This window comes from Cyprinus carpio, chromosome B15 (assembly GCF_018340385.1).
Source record: "Cyprinus carpio isolate SPL01 chromosome B15, ASM1834038v1, whole genome shotgun sequence".
Lineage (NCBI taxonomy): Eukaryota > Metazoa > Chordata > Actinopteri > Cypriniformes > Cyprinidae > Cyprinus > Cyprinus carpio.
In genome coordinates, this window is record NC_056611.1 from 4647847 (window position 1) to 4670458 (window position 22612).

A 22612-nucleotide genomic window follows, 5' to 3' on the forward strand; every position below is an offset into this window, starting at 1 on the left:
CTGAATGAATCCACGTTTTTGAACGAATCAAGTGAGTCAATGATTCAGAAACCCATTCATAAAGACAGTAGTCACTGGAATGAATCAGCCGTTTGAACGAATCTGTTGAATGAAGGACTAAACGACTCACTCATTCAAACAGTGATTTGTCGCCACCTACTGGTTTGGTTTCATATTTAAAACTATCATTCCATTTTCCCCAACATTTCTTATTTGCATGTTTACAAATATTTAAAACATTAACCTTATAAAATTCTTTATGCATTTGAAATTTTGCGGTGTAAATGTATTTATGGCACCTCAGCTTCATCAAACGGTCTGTAAATACATCTAATGCCACTCAGATGCAGCTTCTGTGTTTCCTCTGCAGTGGAAAGATGGAGTTTGTTGATACTGATTTCATTTGAACAGTAACTCTACAGTTTCTTACTATTCTAGTTAATTGAAGCAATGCAAGAATTTGATGTGAAAGGTTAGTGGAAAATGAAAGAAATGACATGTTTTGTTATATAGCCTACAGCAATTCCTTTATTTTATTAGTTGATTTTGTCCAGATTGGGGGATTGTAATGTTAATCATTTTTTATTATGTAAGTAATTTTTTTGCATTAAAAAAGTATAGATTTTTGTTTGTATAAGCTGTCAATAATAGTTTTTAGAAAGAAAATCAGTATCAGCAGGTCACGCTTACAAAAATACAAATCGGAAATCACAATCGGCCAAGAAAATTGCAATCAGTGCATCTCTATTTATTATGTATTAATAAACGGCCAATATGCCAATACGACTAGCTAATAGTGAGAACTGGTTCTTTCAATAAAGTTTTGCCATATTTATTTTTTATAATGCATTCATTAAAGTTCTTTGTCTTATAATACAAATTGCAATGATTCATGTCCATTTATATCCTCATGTATTATAAATTCTTGGCAATTGACGCATAATTTTGTTAAAACATACTACAGTAATGTCAACTTAACTATTCATGGTTTCACCTGGTTACACGCTCTAAAATGTCTTAGATGTTAATAAAGGGACAGTTCACCCAAAAAAAATTGAAATTCCAACATTACCAACATTCTTCAAAAGACCGTCACTTGAAAACTAAAACAGAAAAACAAATTAGTTTTCACACTTAACGGAAGAAAGAAACTCATAGGTATGAAACAACATGATGGTGAGTAAATGATGACAGAATCCTCATGTTGGGGTGAACTGTCCCTTTAAGTGTAAGTGGGACACTAGGTGGCGCTATAGGGTCATTTTCATTGTGCAGAGCCTAAACCTTTTATGTAAGGTTAGTTTTTTAAAAGCTAATTTTCGTTTACAATGTTTCCCTCCTACACCTGATATAAAATGTTATAGTAATAGCAATAAATTATGCATAAGTACACGCAACTGCCCCCCAAAACAATCCCTTATCCGAACCTAACCATACAGTAGATACATGTAGTAAATTATTTTTCTGTACTTATATAACTACACTGTAACAAGGACACAAAAATAAAGTGGATACCACTTTAAGTTATCCTTGTTACACATTATGTACTATTATAACATCAATAAATTATGCATAATTACATGCAAGTAACCCTAAACAAAACCCTATTCCTAACCCTAACCCTAAAGTGGTTTATTAATATCACTCAGTACTTAAATGTATAATTACACTGTGATAACACAGTGATTAAAGTAAAGCGTAACCCAATACAGTTGTAAATATTAATATCTTTATTATGTTGACATCGATGAGCAATGATAGACCACTAAGAGCAAGGATTAAACGTCGTCCTGTAACAACACAGAGAGTGTGTGTAACGTGTTCAGCAGAGCAGCATCATGAACGTCAAACATTCGAGCGAGTGTCTGGATTCAGGCCTGATGAGTGTTACCTGATTTTGGAGCCTGTGATGTCCAGCTCCAGGTGCATCAGGTGTCTGTCCCCGGCCTTATTGAGCTTGCGGTTCACAGTGACCGGAGCCAGGAAAGGGTTCTTCGAATCAAAGGGTCTGTGAGAACAGAAAATGAGTGACAGAAGACCGGGTCAGAGGTTAACCAGGCCTCAGAGCAAAAAATGCCACCACATTTGACAAAAACTGACCCCTGACATTTTCTCATCTGCTCGCAAAACTGGACTCTTATCTATTATCTAACATCTGATAGTATCGTATTAAATAACATTATATTATCATATTATAATAATCCGATCATCTGATTTGGCAGTTGCTTTATCTTGCATCAGTATTTCAGTGTTCAGTACTTGTCAACATTTTGGAAACATTGATTTTTAAATGTTTTGAATGAAGTTCACCGAGGCTGCATTTATGTGCTAAAAAATACAATGAAAACAGTAATATTTTGAAATATTATTACAAATTAAAATACATGTTTTCTATGTGAATCTCTGTTAAAGTGTAATTTATTTCTGTGATGCGCAGCTGTATTTTCAGCATCATTCCTCCAGTCTTCAGTGTCACGTGATCTTCAGAAAACATCTGCTCAATTATTACTGGTGCTCAGTTTAAACTTAAATACAGTTTTTGCTCTTTAATATTTTGTGGAAACTTTTTTTTGAGGATTCTTTGATTAATAGAAACGTAAGAAAACAGTATTTACTAGAAATAGAATCTTTTGTAACATTATAAATGGTTTACTGTCACCTTGAGCAATTTAATGCATATTTGCTGAGTAAAAGCATTCATTTCTATTTAAATAAATACATTTAATAAAGAAAACACACCAAACATTTGACTGGTAGTATATCACAGTTTCTGCATTAATGCTTAAATATGAAGCAGCACAACTGTTTTCAACATTGATAATAATTAGAAATGTTTCTTGCGCATATTAGAATGATTTCTGAAGATCATGTGACACTGAAGACTGGAGTAATGATGCTGAAAATACAGCTGCGCATCACAGAAATACATTACAGTTTACCAGATATTTACATAAAAAACACTTTTTTAAAACTGTAATAATATTTCATAGTATTAGTGCTTTTACTGTATTTTGGATCAAATAAATACAGCCTTGATGAGCAGAAGAGACTTCATTCAAAACATTTTAAAAGAAAAAAAAAATATTACAGTGTTTCCAAACTTCTAATAAGTATACTGAATATTCACTGTCTCATATCCAACTAATTTAATTTTATAATTAACAGCCACAACTGAAGAACACATATTTACTTTTACTTTGGCTTGTGGCTGGAAAGTAAGAAGTATGCACTCATAAAAGTGAAACATGCCTCTGAAAATCCATTTCTAGGGCTAAATATTGTCTCTTAATAAAAGCGTTTAAACAAACATTACGTCTCCGTCCGATCAAATGAAGTGCAGCTGAAGTGTTCGTTCGGTCATCGTGGTTCATGAGAGACAGGTTTGCGAATGTAGGAGGGGCTTGAGAAAGTGAAGGAAGTGCTTTACTCACGGCTTCTGGTTCTCGAAGCTCTTGAGGCGGCCCAGCTCTCCAGTGTAGATCTTATTCATGTTCAGATCGCTGTGTACCTTCAGCTCGTACTGACGGATGCTGAGACACACAGAGAGAGAGAGAGACAAACCCATGAGTTTTCAGACAGCCTGTTCTTCAGTTGTCTGGGTTTCAGTCTGAAAAGGGCTGTAAGAGCTGGTAATAAGCAGAGCAGGGCATGTTCTCCGCTCAGGTCACTGTGACCCGCTAACAAAAGAGGAACGAGCTGAAGAGATGACTGAGCATTCAGACCTGGATTCCTCTCCCGTCGCTTCGACTCCAAAGTGTTCACACACAGCCGGCCAGAACTGCTCTCTCCACGACACGAAATCCTCCTCGAGACTGAGAGAGAAACAACCACAGAACATCATTACAAACAGTTCTCCACATCAGTGATGCTCAACCGGTGACTGACCCGACACAGTCCCACGATTCATCATACTGAGAGTAAACAACAGTCTCTCATCACTATGAACAAGTGCACGCACGCACGCACGCACGCACACACACACACACACACACACACACACACACACACACACACACACACACTGCACTATAATGTTTTTGTTATCCAGTTGAAGCCACTAGATGTGATGCTGCTGCGTTGTTCATTCAAAATATTGCGGAAAAAGATTACATCAATATGGAGAAGCTCTTGTTTACATCAAAACTGAAACCAAGCCGTTCACACAGAATGCATATTTCGCACGTTTTCTAGAGGGACGTCTATCACCGTTGCACTCGCGTCTTGCACAAAAGAGCTGTATGTTAAGAAAGCCATGTAAAATTAAAGGGCTCATATGATGTTGCTAAAAAGAACATTATTTTGTGTATTTGGTGTAATGAAAAAGACAAACAAGCGCTACTCTACACTGCTCAATACTCGGGTTTGAATCATCAGTGGTCAATTCTTTAAATATGAAAATGTACTTACAGGCTGTGAGTCAGAAGCGCCAGACTGTCAAAGTTGTAATTGCCTCACTTTATAGAAACAGACACCGGCATTGTAGGCTACTCTTACAGGAAACAGTCCTCGTCCTCCGTAAAATGTGCTGCACACTAAATATTTGGGTTGAACTGTTCTGGAACAGTGTTGTAAATACAACTTAACCACTGATTTCTAGTCATGTCCTCTTTTGGAAGACCACACAAAGTAGTTTCTCTTTCATAGTGAAACACACAGTGTCTATACGACATGGCGGCGGCGGCAACAATACTACAACGAGAGTAAAAGGTATGCCTTCTTTCTTTGCGTGAACATCTGGGTGGCATTATGCAAATCTTCCCACACAGTAATGTAGAGATGTGGGGGCGTGTTAGAACGAGCCGTTTCAGGAGGACGTGGACAAGTCTTAACTTTTATAAAGAATATTTCTTAGGATTTGAGACTTTAGTCTTTGCAACTTCACAGACCTTCTTCATGCACCAAGAGCTTGTAACACTCCAAAGAGAAAGGAAACATTTAAATTGTATCATATGACCCCTTTAAATATTATGCACTTTTTTCAAAGTCATGTTTTCTTATGCTTTGAATAACGTGTTTTAGTAATATTTTGTTTGATGTGCCCACTTGTGTCCTCAGGAGAGAAGCCAAAAGCTTTTTTTACCCCTAACTGAAATTATGCCTTTTAAATTTGAATATAATTCGAATTTTGATAATATTTAAGTACAAAATTCAAATTTAGTTTTTCAGCCATTTTGACAGCCCTACATACTCACTCTCACTCACACACACACACACACACACACACACATACACACACACACACACACACACACACTCGCACGTGTACACTCGTTCGTTCTTAACCTTGTTAATGATGCACTATATATGAGGATGAGATCATGTGAACCCAGCAGGCTTATCTTTATAGTAAGGCTGTGTGACAATCCAGATCACAATAAAATTGATGATGATAACGATGATAAGCTCTGAACATTTTTACTCTATATGGATGAAACTAACAGTCAGTCACAGCAGAAATAATCCTGACGTCAGTTAATGAGTCTTCATGTCCAACTCAGCAAAATAAAGACTGAACCTGTAACTTGAAGAAACCCTGACAGATATATTATATACTAAATCTACTTTTCAAAATTATAATAATAAGGTAAGTTTTAATTTATACAGTTCTGCTGTACAGCATCATATCTGACAAAAAAAATAAGTATGTTTTGTTATAAATTACATTTTAAAAGACTTTAAATGATTTATTAATTCAGTTTATTAGACACATGATGTTTGATTATAAATTTGGATTAAATCATAAAACACAAAATCCAGGAAAAATAAAAGAAAAAGAAATTCGCATTTCATGGGCCCCAAATTAAAAGGTTAATTAAAAGGCAGATTAAATCTGATTCTGTGGATCTTACAGACACATGGGAAGTATTTCCTTACCCATCAAACGCAAAGAAGTCTTGTGATGCATGTACATGTCAATATCAGATTTTATGGGAAAACAAATATTGTGATGATATTTTAAGCTCTATCTCTTCTAGTTGAATGTTTGGTTTCTCAATGCAAGAAATGTCATGTTTGGCATAAAATGCAGTGGGAAAAGAAGGAAGAGATTTGGCTTTGAAATGTAGTGAAGTAAAACATAAAAATACTTCAAAAATGTAAGCACAGCTCCAGCAGAAGGTGGTCAGACACACTATAATCAGCGTCACTCACTTCCCGTCATCGTCTCCCATTCCCAGGTCAAAGATCCTCTGGGCTCCCAGCTCAGCCAGTCTCTGGTCCACATACTTTCCCATGGCGTTATAATGCTCGTATGTCTTATTTCCCAGTGCAAACACTAAAAATACGTTTTAGACATTACATATACAAACAGATAAATACGGACTGTTCTATATCTATACCTTATATTCCTTAAATTCACCTGTTATTAAGATCACAAGTGTTTAGCACTAAATAAATACAAGTGTAAATGTATTTTTTTAATTGAAACCAGATATAAAATAAATGTTAACTGAAATAAAACAATATAATATAATATAATATAATATAATATAATATAATATAATATAATATAATATAATATATGGATAAATCATAATTTAAATTTTTGGGCAAAGTAAAAATTCTCATTTGTATTTAGTTTAATTTGAGGTGCTAAAATAACCAAGACTGAAAAAAATAAATGAATTAGACGCAAAATAAATTAATTAAAAAAAAAAAAAATCATGACAAAACCAAAAATTACTAAAATTTGACCTAACATTAAAAGAAAAGATAACGCAAATTCTAAAAATAAAAACTAGTTCAAAATATTAATAAGAACTATAATAAATCTCAATAATACTAAAATAATAAATTTTCCGACTATCAGAAATAAATATTTATTTTATAGTTATTGTTTTAAATAAAGATACATTTAAGATGCATTTAAATTCATGATACTGTATGTGAACTACCATTTCAGTGCTACGGTGTTATATTCACTTTCTTATTTTTTTTTAGCTTGACAGAGCAAACTCTGTTGCTATATGAACAAAAATTCAGGTTTTGTGTTTAACATAATAATGACAGCATATGTGTTAGGAATGATCTAAGGGGAGTAAATACTGAAAGAGTGTTAATTTTGGATGCACTCTTCCTTTAAATCCACTCAGCCATATCTGCACTTCTGCTGAACCCGTGGGCTGTTCTTTAAAGCACAGATTCCGTCGAGTCTCTGAACTCTGCACAGTGTCAGTGTAGTATACGTGAGAAAGCTGTCTGAGACTTTGGTCTGAGGAAGTATGACACAGCATTCCCCAGATTCACTTCTGCTCCGCTGCACTGTGTCATGGGTCTTGTTTGCTCAAGCGTACGCCGGAAAGCACCTAACGTATTAGAAACGCATTGCTCCTGGAGTATTTGGAAGTCTTAAAGCCTCACAAAGTGCTTTAATGAAAAGTCCCCGAGCACACACTTAAAGGAATAGTTCACCCAAAAACTGAAAATGTGCTCACTCTCAGGTCATCCGAGATCAGGATGTGTTTGTTTCTTCATCAGGTTTGGAGAAATGCAGCATTGCATCAGTGTCTCAGCAACCGATGCTCTGGAGTGAATGGGTGCCGTCAGAATGAAAGCTGATAAAACATCACAATAATCCACAGCACTCCAGTCCATCAGTTAACATCTGGAGAAGACAAAAGCTGAAACAAATCCAGCATTAAGATGTTTTTAAACTCAAACAGTCACTTCTGGCTAAAATATAAGTCCATAATCTATAATAACGCTTCCTGCAGTGAAAAAGAAAGCAACATTATGAATTATAGACTCATTTTTAGCTGAAAGCAATGGTTTGAATTAAAAAAAACACACAGCTTTTGTCTTCTCCAGATGTTAACTGCTGGACTGGAGTGCTGTGGATTATTGTGATGTTTTATCAGCTTTCATTCTGACGGCACCCATTCACTGCAGAGCATCCATTGCTGAGACACTGATGCAGTTTCACATGTCTCCAAATCTGATGAAGAAACACACTCATCTACGTCTCCGTTGGCCTGAGCGTGAGAGCATTTTCAGGGGATTTAACCCTCACTATAATCACGTAGTTGCTGTGATGAGGAACTCACTGTATATTTAACTCCACTGAAGTCAGCATCGCCCTCATGTAACCAGTCATAGAAGTCCTGAGCGTTATCGGTCGGGTCTCCCTCTCCGTACGTGGCCATGCAGAAGATGGCTATCGAGTTCTCAATCTCAGTCAGACGCGAGAGCTCACTCTGCAGATAGAGGCGTGTGTAAACAAACACAAACTGGAGAGCAATAAAGAGCCCATCGCATGTATTACCAGGTCATATTCCTCTGGGTCCGCTGACATTCCCTTCATGCCGTAGCGATGAGCATCTTTCGCAAGTCTGTTGGCAAACTCTTCAGCCGTGCCCGTCTGTGAGCCGTAAAACACCACGATGTTCTTGCCCTGGAGCAAATATTAAACTCATTACTTGATGACAACAGCAACAAAAAGGTGCTGCTTTTATTGTAAAGCCATATGAATAAAGGCTTTTACATTTTTTCACTATAATTTCGAGTGCCTCAGAGTGATTCATTATTCAATGAATTTAGAAATCCTGCATCCAAAGTGCACTGATTTATGGTTTTTATACCCCAGCAGCATTTTTTTGATGTTAAAATGTTGGCTTACTTTGAAAAACTGAACACACAGACGGTCAGCTGTTTCAGTTACAATTTTTTTCAGCCGATTCAGTTAACGCCAGTTTTGTTTGATAATTTTAACATATCAGCCTCTACTGGAGAAGAGGAGGAGTAAAAGTCTCTTACCGTTTTCTTCATTTTGTCAATAAAACTGGTTTCTCTGGTTGTTTGAGGCCTACAAAACACAGATTCACAGAGGTCATGCGTCAAAAAGGGCTACTAATAATTACATTATAAATGATCATGCAAACAAACACTGACACAAAATAAAAAATAAAAAATAAAGCAAAACCTGAAGTTTCAAGCACTTCTGAAATCAGTGTAAAACACTGCATCTTCTCAATAGACCAGTCCTGGGGAAGCTGAGTTTAAATGGAGGAGACTTCAGAAGGAGACCAATTATGCCCCTTTTTACAAGATGTAATATAAATCTCAGGTGTCCCCGGAATGTGTCTGAAGTCTCAGCTCAAAATACCCCACAGATCATTTATTATATCATTTAGAAAATGCCTATTTTGAGTAAAAGCAGAAACAGGCTGTTTTTGTGCATGTCTCTTTAAATGCAAATGAGCTGCTGATCCCCGCCCCCTTTTCCAGAATACAGCTGTGCCTTTACAGCTCTTACCTGCTAATTGCTGGTTTTGATCATCATGTCTATCGTGCTTAAATCATGCATTTTAAAGGCATATCAGTTTAATTTTACATTAGATTAGATTCAACTTTATCGTCATTATGCAGAGTACAAGTACAGAGCTAATGAAATGCAGTTAGCATCTAACCAGAAGTCAGTTGTGTTAAAAAAAAAAACATTCTCAAGTTATTCTTGCTTAAATTGATATGCTGATCATTTCATTTGTAATGATAATTTAATTTTTAACAATGCATGATTGGCCCCTTCATTGTCTGAGGCAAAAAACTGTATTTGTATATTGTCACTGTGTGAAGCACCAATCTCCAGAGAAACATCACGTCTCAGCTACATCAGACTTTTTAGCAGCTGTATCAATGAGTTCACATGTATAGCACGTATAGATTTAACATCAACCCTTTCTAAAGATTTGTTTTGCCATGTAGGCATGGAAAACTGAGATTGTATTAATTTAATATGTTTGTTGGTTTCTTTTAATGCTGCTGTTAATACAGTAAGAAAAAAAACTGTTTCACTGCAAAGTTTTAAATTAAATTAAATTTATGCATTTAGCAGACGCTTTTATCCAAAGCGACTTACAGTGCATTCAGGCTATCAATTTTTACCTATCATGTGTTCCCGGGGAATCAAACCCCTAACCTTGCGCTTCGTAACGCAATGCTCTACCACTTGAGCTACAGGAGCACATATGAATATGATTGCTTAAACATGAGAGAATTCGCTAAAAGCACTGTAAAGGAATTTAAAAAGGATTATGCAAAAGGCAATAAGAATAATACAGAAAAATAATAGTAATTTCAGGGTAATATCTTATATAAGCACTCAAATAACTTTCATCCACCTCTATTTCCTCTTATGCACCTTCACACTGAGGATCAAGAACAAAGCACACTGTAAAGGACCAACTCTCGCTTTTAACAAACCATTAACTATGACTTTTACCTCAGTATATCCTAATTAGCTGCTTATTAATAGTTAGCTAGGTAGTTGTAGTTTAGGTATTGGTAAGGATTATGGATGTAGAATATGTGCTTTATAAACACTAATAAACAGCCAGTATGTTAACAGTAGGCATGCTAATAAGCAACTTGTTGAGAATTGGTCCCTATACTGAAGTGTTACCGAAGTTTTACAATTCTTCACTTTCATCTGGAAAATTTCCATGTTTACATTCAACTCTGCATTCTCTCTCTCTCTCTCTGTCTCACACACACACACACACACACACACACACACACACACACACACACACACACACACACAGAGAGAGATGTTAAAACACTATTGTTCAAGAGAGTGAATAGAAAAAGCGTGAGAGACTTTTCACGGAGTAAAAACTCTGGGCTCACGGCCAACTATTGCACAAGGATGTGAATAGTGTGATTTAATGAGTGAAAACTGCAGCTGAACTCAGGTTTTAATGGGAAACACCAGTGCTTTAAAGATACTATTCTCTGTTTAACAAGAGAATGATTATAACTCTTTCACTAACGGTCAAAGAACATCATCAGCACTTTTTGCCATGACATACGATGCGGGCTAAATTTATATCTATAGAGCGATGATGTTATGTTATACAATCAAAGCTTGTTTTATATCACAACTAGATCTTTCAAGCAAGTTGCTTTTTAAAAAAAAAGTAATAATTATGGCTTTTATTGTGTACTTGTATGGAGAACAAACAGATGTTAGCTTGATTGCTCATTCTTTCTCAAGCTTGCGAGAGCGGAGCACGTTCTGCACGTCTGTCTCTCCTGACTCACGCTGTTCAGTTCATCACTGATGATGGGAACCATCTGAAGGATCATATTCAGACATGCAGAACGTGTCTTGCTCATCCAGGAGCAGCACTGAGACTTCAGCGAACACTCACCTGTCGAAGGCGACCAGCCGGTCCTCCGGTAAGGAGAACACACAGCCCATGATCATAAACACGTCCACAGCGGAGACGCACCGTTAACTACCGCACACACCGGAAACACAAGCCACCGCCACAGGTAAGAAAAACCATCTGTCGTACAAGAGAACGGACACATAAAACACTAAAGCGGAGCTGAAGGAGAGCTTGAATTTGAAGGAGTTGATTCCAGAAGGAGAGCAGAGGCTGTTAGAGCGTCCCTCCTCCATCAGGAACGGTCTGCAGACGACTACTGAGACCCTGAAGCATCAGGTCAATACCCTACGCTCTCAAACACGTGCACCGGCAACATCTGGACGACACACGTCAAGCACGCCGAACACTCACAGAAAACCACGAGAGAGGTCCTTCATCCTCTCATGATCCCAGAGACACAAACAGAACAGTCCTATAGCAACAGTTTCTTCAGACAGCGACGGCGAATGACCGAGGCCCGGCCCCTCCCTCCGGAGAACAGGGTCGCCGTGGCAACCACATCTATCATAAAAGGATCCTCCTGTGACAGGCCAGGCGACGCGGGCAGCGGGACAAATTGGAAATGGTTTCCGCATAAATGGGGAGGGAGAGAGAAAATAGGCTGCACATAATGGAGGGCTTGTGCTGCACCTCAACTTTCCACCTCCGGGGCAGCTCAGAGAAAGACTCGGCTGGCCTCGCCAAATACAAACCGAATCGACATGAGGATTCGAAAAGATATATATACTTTCATAAGCACAGCTTTAAGTAACATAACATAGAGAGAGAGAGAGAGAGAGAGAGAGAGAGAGAGAGAGAGGAACAGCCCAACTATTGAGAAGAAAGAACAGCTGAGTGACTGTAACATAATCCTCTCTTCTTAAAGGAACAGTTCAGCCAAACATTTTAATGAGCTAAAATGTGTTCACCCTCAGGACATCTGAGATCAGGATGAGTTTGTTTCTTCACCAGGTTTGTAGAAATGTAGCACTGCATCAGTGTCTCATCAATGGATGCTCTGCAGTGAATGGGTGCCGTCAGAATGAGAGTCCAAACAGCTGATAAAAACATCACAATAATTCACAGCACTCCAGTCCATCAGTTAATGTCTTGAGGAGAAAAGTTACGTGTTTGTAAGAAAACAAATCCATAATACATGTTCAATCCATAATAACACTTCCTCCAGTGAAAAAGTGTTCTGGTGTGAATCAGGAGAGAAATCTGCACAGATCAAGCAGCGTTTAAACAGCTCTAAACAAATATGTGTCTGGATTTTGATGTGAGAGACAACAGGAGATGCACTTTTTCACTGGAGGAAGCGTTATTATGGATTATGCACACGTATTTTAGTTTAAAACATCTTAATGCTGGATTTGTTTCAGCTTTTGTCTTCTCCAGATGTTAACTGATGGACTGGAGTGCTGAGTGTATTGGTTTTGTTAGTTGTGTTGATGGAGCTTTTCAATAATCCACATTCAATCAATTAACAGTTAGAGACTTGTGAATTAGTTATGCAATGCTACATTTCTACAAACCTGATGAAGAAACAAACTCATCCTAATCTTGGATGGCCTGAGAGTGAGTAAAGTTTCAGCTAATTTTTGGATGAACTAATCCGTTAAAGCTGAAGGGTGAGGACAGATCTTTCATTCTGTATTGAAGCGTTTCCCAATCCCAGTCCACCCCCCCCCCCATATCTCAACATTACTCATTTAAAAAAAAAGAGAAACATATATGAATGAATTGTTCACAGTAGGATCGAGAAAACGCATTTACTAAAAAAGGACAGGGTGAATTTTTTTATTTCAAACCGACTTAAAGATTATATATTTCTTATGGCCTTGTTGGCAATTTTTCTTGGGATTAATTCCATGTTTTGGATCAACAGAATCAAAGTTGTAGTTGATAAAAAAAAATAAGAAAAAAAAAAAAATTGCATGCTTGCCTTTCTTCAAAAAACCAAAAACAAAAGAGCTCTTCTGTGCATTTCTGCTATTCTTTACAGACACAGAACCAAATTCAATTTCTGCTTTCGTCACTAATGAGAAGACAACATCTGTGAAGCAGCTGTTATGTAACATCAGGGGCCGAACTAATGAGTGCAGATATCTGGAAGACAATAACAAGCCATAATCAGCTTGATTTACAAGCTCATTACACATCTCACATGTATCTGTGGTGAGCTAGGGACAAAAGCACAATCATTTAGATTTAGAAAGATTCATTAGGTCAGTAAAAGCTGTTAAGTAATGATTCAACAGATGTTTTTAATTCAAGGGTTTTAAGACAAATACACTACAAGATTGTTCAAAAATTAGGCATCGTACACTTAAACTCTATTTTCAGACACACATGTCATGATTTAAAGGAGAGATCACATGTCTACTGTATGAATACACACACAACACTCCAGACACTGACCTCCTTTATATTCAAGAAATGCCAGAAAAGAATATAAACAATGTCACAATAAAAAGCAATACGTTTAATGAAACCGGTATCCCTGCTTTGAAAATAATGCAGGCGGAAATCTGATTATGCTACTAATCATAGGCTGGATATGACGACACACTGAATGTAATAAAGGTCTATTAGTTTTCATTTACAATCTTAAGACTTAATGCACACATCTATCCATGCCTGCGACTGAATACAATGCAGCTCAACGCTGCAAAAACATGGTGCAAACAGAAATCTCTGAAAGCAGCGGCCTGCCAGCCGTCACACTCATGAGACGAGGAGGAAATCTGAGATATTCACAGTATCCACTTATTCTACATCATCAGCAAAGATGATTAAGACATCTGTATACCATCCCTACAATACATACACCACTGCGTAAAGTTTATGAAGGAGGCAGTGTATTTCTGAGTTTGAGTTCTCATGGAGTTCTGTAGATGATTGAGACAGAAAAGAAAAAAAAATCCAGATATAAATTAGGCAAAGTTTGACATGAGAAGAGGCGATGGCTCCAGCGGACTGTGCTTATGTTAATGCTATCATTCTGTCAGTGCAATAATATCCTTGATTCATGCCTGAATCAGCCAAACAGCCAGAAAGAAACAGGAAAACAAAAACTCATTACAAATGCATTCGGTTTGGTGTTAACAAATAAATGACACAAAAAGTATGCAATTTACATTATATTGCAGATATAATTAAAAACTTTGAGCATTTTTAATGGAAGCCCATTTCTGCCACAGAAAATATATTAGTGCTTAATTTTTCCAGTTTAACTGCATTAAAAATATTAAATGCAGTTAACGCAGGGGCGGAGCTAGGGTTGGCCACCCCACTCACAACTGCTGCCTCGGTCTCTTTTCTTTTCTTGTCAAGGATTGTGTTTATTTTGAGAACGTCTTTACGAGAACATCAAACAGGAGACTATTCAGACACGCACTCCACTCCACCTCAGCGCCAGACGCGAGTCAGACGAACACGGACACGGTTCAGATGACGAGGAGCTTCATCAGAACAACAGTGAACTGCACTCAGATGAGATGTTGTCAGGATACTATGTCAGTAAAAACTAATTTTCCTCTTCTTTCAGTCGTTATACTGCGCTCATAACATGTGTTATGACATAACATTAATTGCACGCACAAATACAGCGGTGCATGCTGTAGCTTGCATCATTTCATATTAAATGAAACTACGTGTCAGATCCACATCACATTCAGCAGCAGCTCTTAAAGTAATAGCAGCCAAATAACCAGCAGCTGTGATGTCTGTTCATCAAAGAACAAAAGAAAAAAAAAAAAAAAAGAGTAAATCAATAACTTTTGTAGCTTTAAGGATTCATTTATATTTAATTTGGAATTTGGTGTTTGATAACTTTATTCAATTTCTGCATATTTGCTACTTGCTGAATATGATACTGGGTTTATGTGAAGATTAGATTAGAAGTACTTTATTAAAGTCTAATATACAGTACAGACCAAAAGTTTGGAAACATTACTATTTTTAATGTTTTTGAAAGAAGTTTTTCTTCTGTCATCAAGCCTGCATTTATTTGATCAAAAATACAGAAATAAATGTAATATTGTGATATATTATTACAATTTAAAATAATTGTTTTTAAATTTATTATACTTTAAATTATGATTTATTTCTGTGATGCAAAGCTGAATTTTTTAGGATCATTATCACATGATCCCTTTAGAAATCATTCTAATATGATGATTCATTATCAAAGTTGGAAACAGTTCTGCTGCTTAATATTTTGTCAGAACATGTGATACTTTTTTAGGATACTTTGATGAATAAAAAGTAAAAAAAATAAAAATTATATTATTATAAATTAAATTATAAATTATTATAAAAAGAAGCTATGTTTTTCAAATATAAATATTTTGTAATAACAATATACACTACTGGTCAGTAATTTGGGGTCAGTAATTTTTTTTTCTTTCTTTTTTTTAAATAAAATCAATACTTTTATTCAGCAAGGATGTGTTAAATTGATAAAAAAGTGATAGTAAAGAAAATATATTATTAGAATATATATTATTAGAATTTTTTTTTTTATTTTGAATAAATTCAGTTCTTTTTAACCTTTTATTCATCAAAATATATTAGACAGCAGAACTGTTTCCAACACTCATAATAAATCAGAATATTAGAATGATTTCTAAATGATCATGTGATAGACTGGATGTTACATGTGACACTGAAGGCTTGGAGTAATGATTCTGAAAATTCAGCTTTGCATCACAGGAATAAATTATTTTTTTTAAAGTATATTCAAATAGAAAACTATTATTTTAAGTTGTAATAATATTTCACAATATAACTGTTTTTTCTGTATTTTTGATCAAATAAATGCAGGCTTGATGAACAGAAGAGACTTCTTTCAAAAACATTAAAAATTGTAATGTTTCCAAACTTTTGGTCTGTACTGTATGTTCAAATTGGTAGCTCGCAATTATACTGTAATGTTCGTATAGTCGATATTTATGGTTAAATATTAGGAAAAAGAGAATAATTTGAGAACTGAGATATCAGTAGTAGTATGGTATCAGTGATACTCACCTTCTCGGTCATAAAAAAGATGCCATAAAACAAATAGGCCTAATAAAATATACTGTCTTTATTTTGTTTCTACATTCATTTGAAGATTGAGTGTGAAATTATTGCAATACAAAAGTATATGTAAAAACTTTAATGTTAATTGGGGATTAATCGTGAAGGAAATTGAGTGTTTATCACAATTCTGAATTTTTTTTCCCACTTTTTTTTTCCCAGAGTTCTGAGGTTAAATTTCACAATTTTGACTTTTTTCTCAGTTCAAACAACCATTTATTCCTAAATAACAACAATTCAGCTATTTTTATGTACTCTTTGACAAACAGAGTCACAAAATTGAAACGTCTGAAGTGCAAAATTCAACCCCGGTTGGCAATCCCCAGTAACCCGAAAATAGTCTTTGCAACCATACACAGAATGTTGTATGTTATAAATAATCGCAGAAGTACTAGAAAAAAGCTTGTAGTTTTGATTTAAACATGCATTTGTGCTACTCCTGCTCTGACACATCTAATGTAAGAAAAACAAGACAGTGTACAGTGTTAGTGTGACAGCGAAAACGTGTGAAAAAACACAGACAAGCAGACACTGAACACAGACCACAAGTCAAGTGTTGTTTATGCACGCAGACTGCGACGGTCTGGAAAACTGATAACATCAAAACCAGTCATTTCAGTGCATCGAACAGCAACACTTCAACTGCAATTATCCACAACATTCAGTGCTTCAAACGGAAGTTACTTCTCTCACTGAACATGACAGATATCACATGTACAGCTTGATCTTCATAAGTAAATGTAAATGACTTTTATGGAATTTGTTTTTCTAATCCTATTCTAACTCTTGCTGTCTGTGTCTGAAAGCAGGTGATAAATGGAACACAGACGTATCCTTCAACCACGATGACGCTCTTTGTTTTATCTCAGGAACAGCTCAGGAGTGACTGTAATGTCTGGCATTGAGTAAGACCTTTGCCAATGACACTCTTCAAGGCTAAACAAGCAATAAACATTCCCTGCACCTCCAGCGGCCCAAGAAAACACAAACTGACGCGTCTAACCAGGAAGACTGCGATGATACTGACCTTACAGATGATCTCAGTTCTTCTCAGACGTGAAATACTTATATTTCTGAGGTTATATACATAATTATACTTTCAGTTTTCAAGAAATTATATTTTGAATCAAGAAAATGAAGCCTACTTACAGCTTTTGTTTTTTCCAGAAAAAAAAAATAAATAGTGCTGGGAAATGATTAATTGCATCCCAAAATAAATGTTTTGTTTGTGTGTGTATTATTATGTAGCCTAGTATAAAATATTTACATGTATTTGCATGTATGTATTTATATTCATATAATATATATATATATATAAACATTTTTTTTCTTAAATATATACATGCATGTGTGTGTATTTATATACACATATTAAATACACACAGTACACACACATATATTATGTACACAACAACTTTTATTTTGGATGTGATTAATTGCGATTAATCGTTACTCAGCACTAGAAAAAATTAACAGATTTTTTCTAAAATTCTCATAAATGTAACACCATACTTCCAAGTGGAAATTTCATCACATTTATTCCATGGTGAGCAAAAAAATAAAATAAAAAAAACTTTCACTTATTATTATTATTTTGAGGGTGACAGCAATTAAAAATTATAAAATAAAAAAAATTATACTGTATTAATTTTAATTAATATTACCCAGCATTATACCCAGCATTTTCAGGACAGTTTGTGTCACACACACGACACAATTAAAAAAGCTAAAAGTGAATATGTTTTCCAGTTTAACCATTTCTAACGTGCTCCCTCCTCTTCCACACAGGAGCGTGTTTGGAGGTACTCACGTAGACTCTAGCTTTTTGAACTCCGGGATGGGCTCGGCTTTTTTGCGGAAAATCAGCCAGTAGACGATCAGGCCAGCGATGAGCGAGAAGAGGAAGAGGTCCAGGTTACTGAAGAAGGGCTCGTCCTCGTCCATCAGCTCCGGCTGCGCGGCGGGATCGGCCTGAGGGTCTGCCATCGGTACGAGGAGCGCCGCTGCCAGAGAGGAGACAGTCCCCGCAGAATTAGCAGAGAACAGTGTGTGTGTCGTTTTAAGCAAACACAGTAACATCACTACGTCTGATATAAGGGCTGGGCGATAGATCAATATCACGATATAACTTTTCCTCATATAATGTTTACGCAACAAAAGCAGAATGAAAAGCACCACGGCATTGTGTCAGAAATGTGGGATATTCAGATCAAAAATTTATTTTTTATTATTATTATTAATGTAGACATGGATTAAATGTATTAAATGAGTAACAGAATATAATTAGTGATGTAACGATTCACTCAACTCACGATAAACTAAATTTAAATTTTAAAACAAACCCCAAATCAAATAAGCAAGTTACACAAATAAAAAAATCTCTCTATATAAACAAAATAAGCCTTTGTCTGTGCTCTTTTCATTTAAAATGAGACACAACCCCTGCATTTTAATCATCACCCAAACAAAGACACAGTTTACATGCATAAAATAAAAAAGATAAAAGAAGGATAAAGGGCTGAAATGATTCCTTGAGTAACTCAAATACAAAAAAAAAAAATCATGGCTTTGTTTAGTCCATTTACTGTAACTACACACAGAACACTGTGTTTCCCAACGGACCATTATTACTGACACACAACCAAACGCTGGACATATTTAGGACCATAAACCAATATCTGCTGGATAGTTATGATGTCCCTAAGTTAGCTGTGTTTTGTGAAAGACTAAGAGCCTAAATGTCTTAGAATGATGTCTTATTATTCTAATTTAGTGATTATATGTAAGAATTTGGCTCAAAAGATGATGCACATGGTTAGAAAAAATGGCTTTATAAAAGGTTAAAAAAAATCAATTTAAACTTTTAAAATTTAAAAATGTTAATTTATATCACTGCTGTGAACTGACCACCACACAGAATATGAAGGATATCAAAAACAAGTTCATAGAGAGACATTTAAGAGGGTTTATTCTCCAAATAACTCTAATTTCACGTTGCAGAAAAATGTGTTTAGAAGCTGTGTATGGACTCTTGTTCTTGTTTCAAGTTACCTTCCTGTACACCGATTCTTGCCTCTAACAAAAGCCTTCCAAGAAGACAGTGAAGGCGTCTGTCATGCTTGAGCTTTAGTTCGGCTGAAAACTTAAGTTAATCCCAAATGTGTTTAGGGATTATATTTACTACCTAAACTAAAAAGGTTTTTACTTTTTACCTTTTTTAAAGTAATGTGAAATTGATTTTTGTATTTTTACTTATTTTATTTTTTATTTATATTTTACTTGTTTTTTAGTTTGATATATTTGTATTCTGAATGTAATTTGGCAATTAAATGCATTAAATGGGTTTAAGTTTCATGGTTATTAACGTATGCAATTTCAGCAATAAAATTTTAACTTTTTATAAAAAGGAAACAAATTAGTTGTTTATTTTAAGAGATGTATCATATTTTCTTTTGTATATTAAATAGGCTATTGCTCTTTAATAAAGAAAAATGACTTTTTATCCGAATCCTCGATTAATCGACGGAATAATCTGTAGATTACTAAAAAAAAAAATCGTGCTGCAGCCCTAAAAGATTTTAAGAACAAAGTCTATCCGTTTTTACCGGAGGTGATTTAAGCTAAGCTGTAAACACCACATCTGCGCTTGTGTGTGCATCTGCCGGCACCTGCATTTTTCAAATTCACAATGGTTGTTTACAGCCACGCAAAGAATTGTGGGTTATCTGTAGCAGTGAAGGATACACCTCATGCATCCTCTGAATTCCTGTGAAAGATGGTCGCATTCGGAGTGTCATACTTGCTTTTCTGAAATGAGAGCCTCGATGACGTATGCAGCCTTCATGTAGCCAGAAATGAGACACAGCTATTGATCACTACATTAATATTCATCGTTCAGAGGCAAGACGAAAAGAAAATGCCACGTAAACTTTTCTAAAGATAGTCAGTTCCCCATCAAAGATACGTCCGGATAAACTCCTACTCTTCAACTGTATCGCAATTTGTTTAGCATCTCAACTGAATTGAATCGTCACATATTTGAGTCAATTAATCGCTACATCCCTAAATATAATTACAGTATTTTTTGTGATTAAGCTATAGTGTTTGTGCATTTAAACTAAATAATTTTAGACTACTGCTTTGCATACAAAAACCTAGAATCCATACAGTTATATTTTTACTATGGTATTGTGGTGTGCTATATAGACACGCGTGATAATCTTTGTGTTGCGGGAAGCTGCCTCCTTGTCATTTCTGACTTATAACAAAAAACAGAACAATGTCTAAAAGCTGCTACGTGACAAGCTGTACAGCAAATAAGCGAAAAAACCCAAGAAGTACGTTTGTAGTTTTGTCGACCCAAAAAAACGACACAAAAGTAGAGCGCAACATGTTATTAAACACTCGTTTTTTGGGGTCAACAGCTTATGAAAAACATAGTTCTGGGTTTGTTTGTTTTTTTTCGCTTATTTGCTGTACAGCTTGTCACATAGCAGCTTTTATACATTGTTACGTGTTTTTTTTTTTTAATACAAGTCAGAAATGACAAGGAGGCAGCTTCCAGCAACACAAAGTCAATAGAGAGCATTGGATTGGTCAGTGAGGTCTATGAATAATCAGTTGCAAAAACAAAAAAAAAACTCAGCAACAAATACGAGAAATAAGATATTTAAGCAATTTTCGTAAACCTGTCAACCTGGGAAGTTGTTTTACCCTGTGAGCAAAGTCAGTAAGTTTTAGTCCAATGCAATGATATGAACTATTCTTTTGGGTAAAAACAAACTCCTCGACAGGTCAGAATGACTGGAACACACCACGAGGAGCCAAATGTCAAAACAAACTGTTCGAAGCAAGCAAATTCCCATCACTTATGAAATTTACATCTAACCTTTTTAATCTCCCGGCAAACACACCACTATTATCTCATAGCTTTGCTTACAAGCAATGCCAAAGTCCACATCACCACCACAGCAGCTCACCTGTGTGTCCCCCAACGATAATAATCAGTGTGAACTCAATTAATGAATGAACGAGTGTCCACACAATAACCCACACCACTCCAGTCCATCAGTTAATGTCCTCAGAAGACTAAAACTGCGTGTTTGCAAGAAACAAATCCATCAAGACATTTTTAACATCAAATCGTTGCACAAACAAGGATTCATATTTTGGTTTTAAGTTAGAACATCTTGATGGATTTGTTTCATCTTTTGTCTTCTCCAGATGTTAACTGCTGGACTGGAGTGCTGTGGATTATTGTGATGTTTTTATCAGCTTTTATCAGTTTGGACTATCATTCTGACGGCACCCATTCACTGCATTGATGAGAAAACTCAAGAAACAACTCATCTACGTCTCGGATGGCCTGAAGGTGAGCGAACGTTCAATTAAATTAATTCTAATGGCATTCTGAGCATCTAAAAGGAAGTGCAAGAGGGCTCAAAAATGCTGCTTCAGATGTTAGGACTACAAACTGAGGCTGTCTCGTGACTTAACTGTGGGTTAACATGACTGGCCATATTTGATGCTTCCATCATGAAAATTAAAAATTTGGGAACCATGCATCTGACATATCTATTAAACCACATTTCTGAATCTGCCTTGTCAGCATCGGAGAACATGACCCAGCTCAAAATTACAACATCACAGTCATGTCACAGCAGACCAGCCAACTCATAGTGACAGAAATACAGAGTCAACTTCAAGGTTTTCTTTGCATGCATTTTGTGCAGCTAATTAATTATTGTATTCAAGTATATTAATAGCATCTTTAAGCAAAAATCTCACCTTGTACCAAAGGTAAAAGAGATTCACACACCCTTATTACATTTAAAACACGAAATTCAACAAAGAGTGAACAACAAATGAACACTTTTAACGTCTATGAATTACTAAACTACAAATAATATTAAAAAAAAAGAAGATTAATTATAATAAGAAAATCAGTATGCATGTTCTAAAACGTCGTTCAAACACGAAAACTTTAAACTGCAGAATTAACTCTCACATGCAACACATTGGTTTTGCAGCGTGAGGTCTTTTTGTTGAGTTGTTTCTATAAAACTGAAGAACAACAAACTGAGAACTAAAGACACAGTACTCACCCACTGCGAATATAAATGCAGACATTATCACTATCGCGCAATATCTAATAAACGCAAGCTGACTGCTGTGTTGATAACAACTCTGTGAGATGGTTTTAAGACATGTAGGTTCGAGTAAACTTCTTACCTGCACACTCGAGCACTGACAAGCGTTGCACGCGCGACGCGGAAGCCCCTCCGTCATACTCGCTGGACTAATCCACTCCGCCGAGGGGGGAGTCGCGCGATGTTCGTGCATTTATGCATATTTACGTGAGTAAACACTGTCATATGTGTCTG

The 22612-nt window shown here is 35.9% G+C and overlaps 1 protein-coding gene across 1 annotated transcript in view; it reads right to left on the reverse strand.

Annotated features, from left to right (window-relative positions):
- LOC109055556 (NADPH--cytochrome P450 reductase-like) overlaps nucleotides 1-22464 on the reverse strand; it is a 30513-nt gene extending 8049 nt beyond the window's left edge. Inside the window, 9 exon segments of the mRNA XM_042738968.1 lie at nucleotides 1892-2008; nucleotides 3432-3530; nucleotides 3723-3812; nucleotides 6151-6276; nucleotides 8044-8192; nucleotides 8261-8389; nucleotides 8752-8800; nucleotides 18040-18232; nucleotides 22334-22464. Coding sequence (XP_042594902.1) covers nucleotides 1892-2008; nucleotides 3432-3530; nucleotides 3723-3812; nucleotides 6151-6276; nucleotides 8044-8192; nucleotides 8261-8389; nucleotides 8752-8800; nucleotides 18040-18232; nucleotides 22334-22358 — 977 coding nt within the window. The 5' untranslated portion in view covers nucleotides 22359-22464.
- Between the last annotated feature and the right edge of the window lie 148 nt (nucleotides 22465-22612).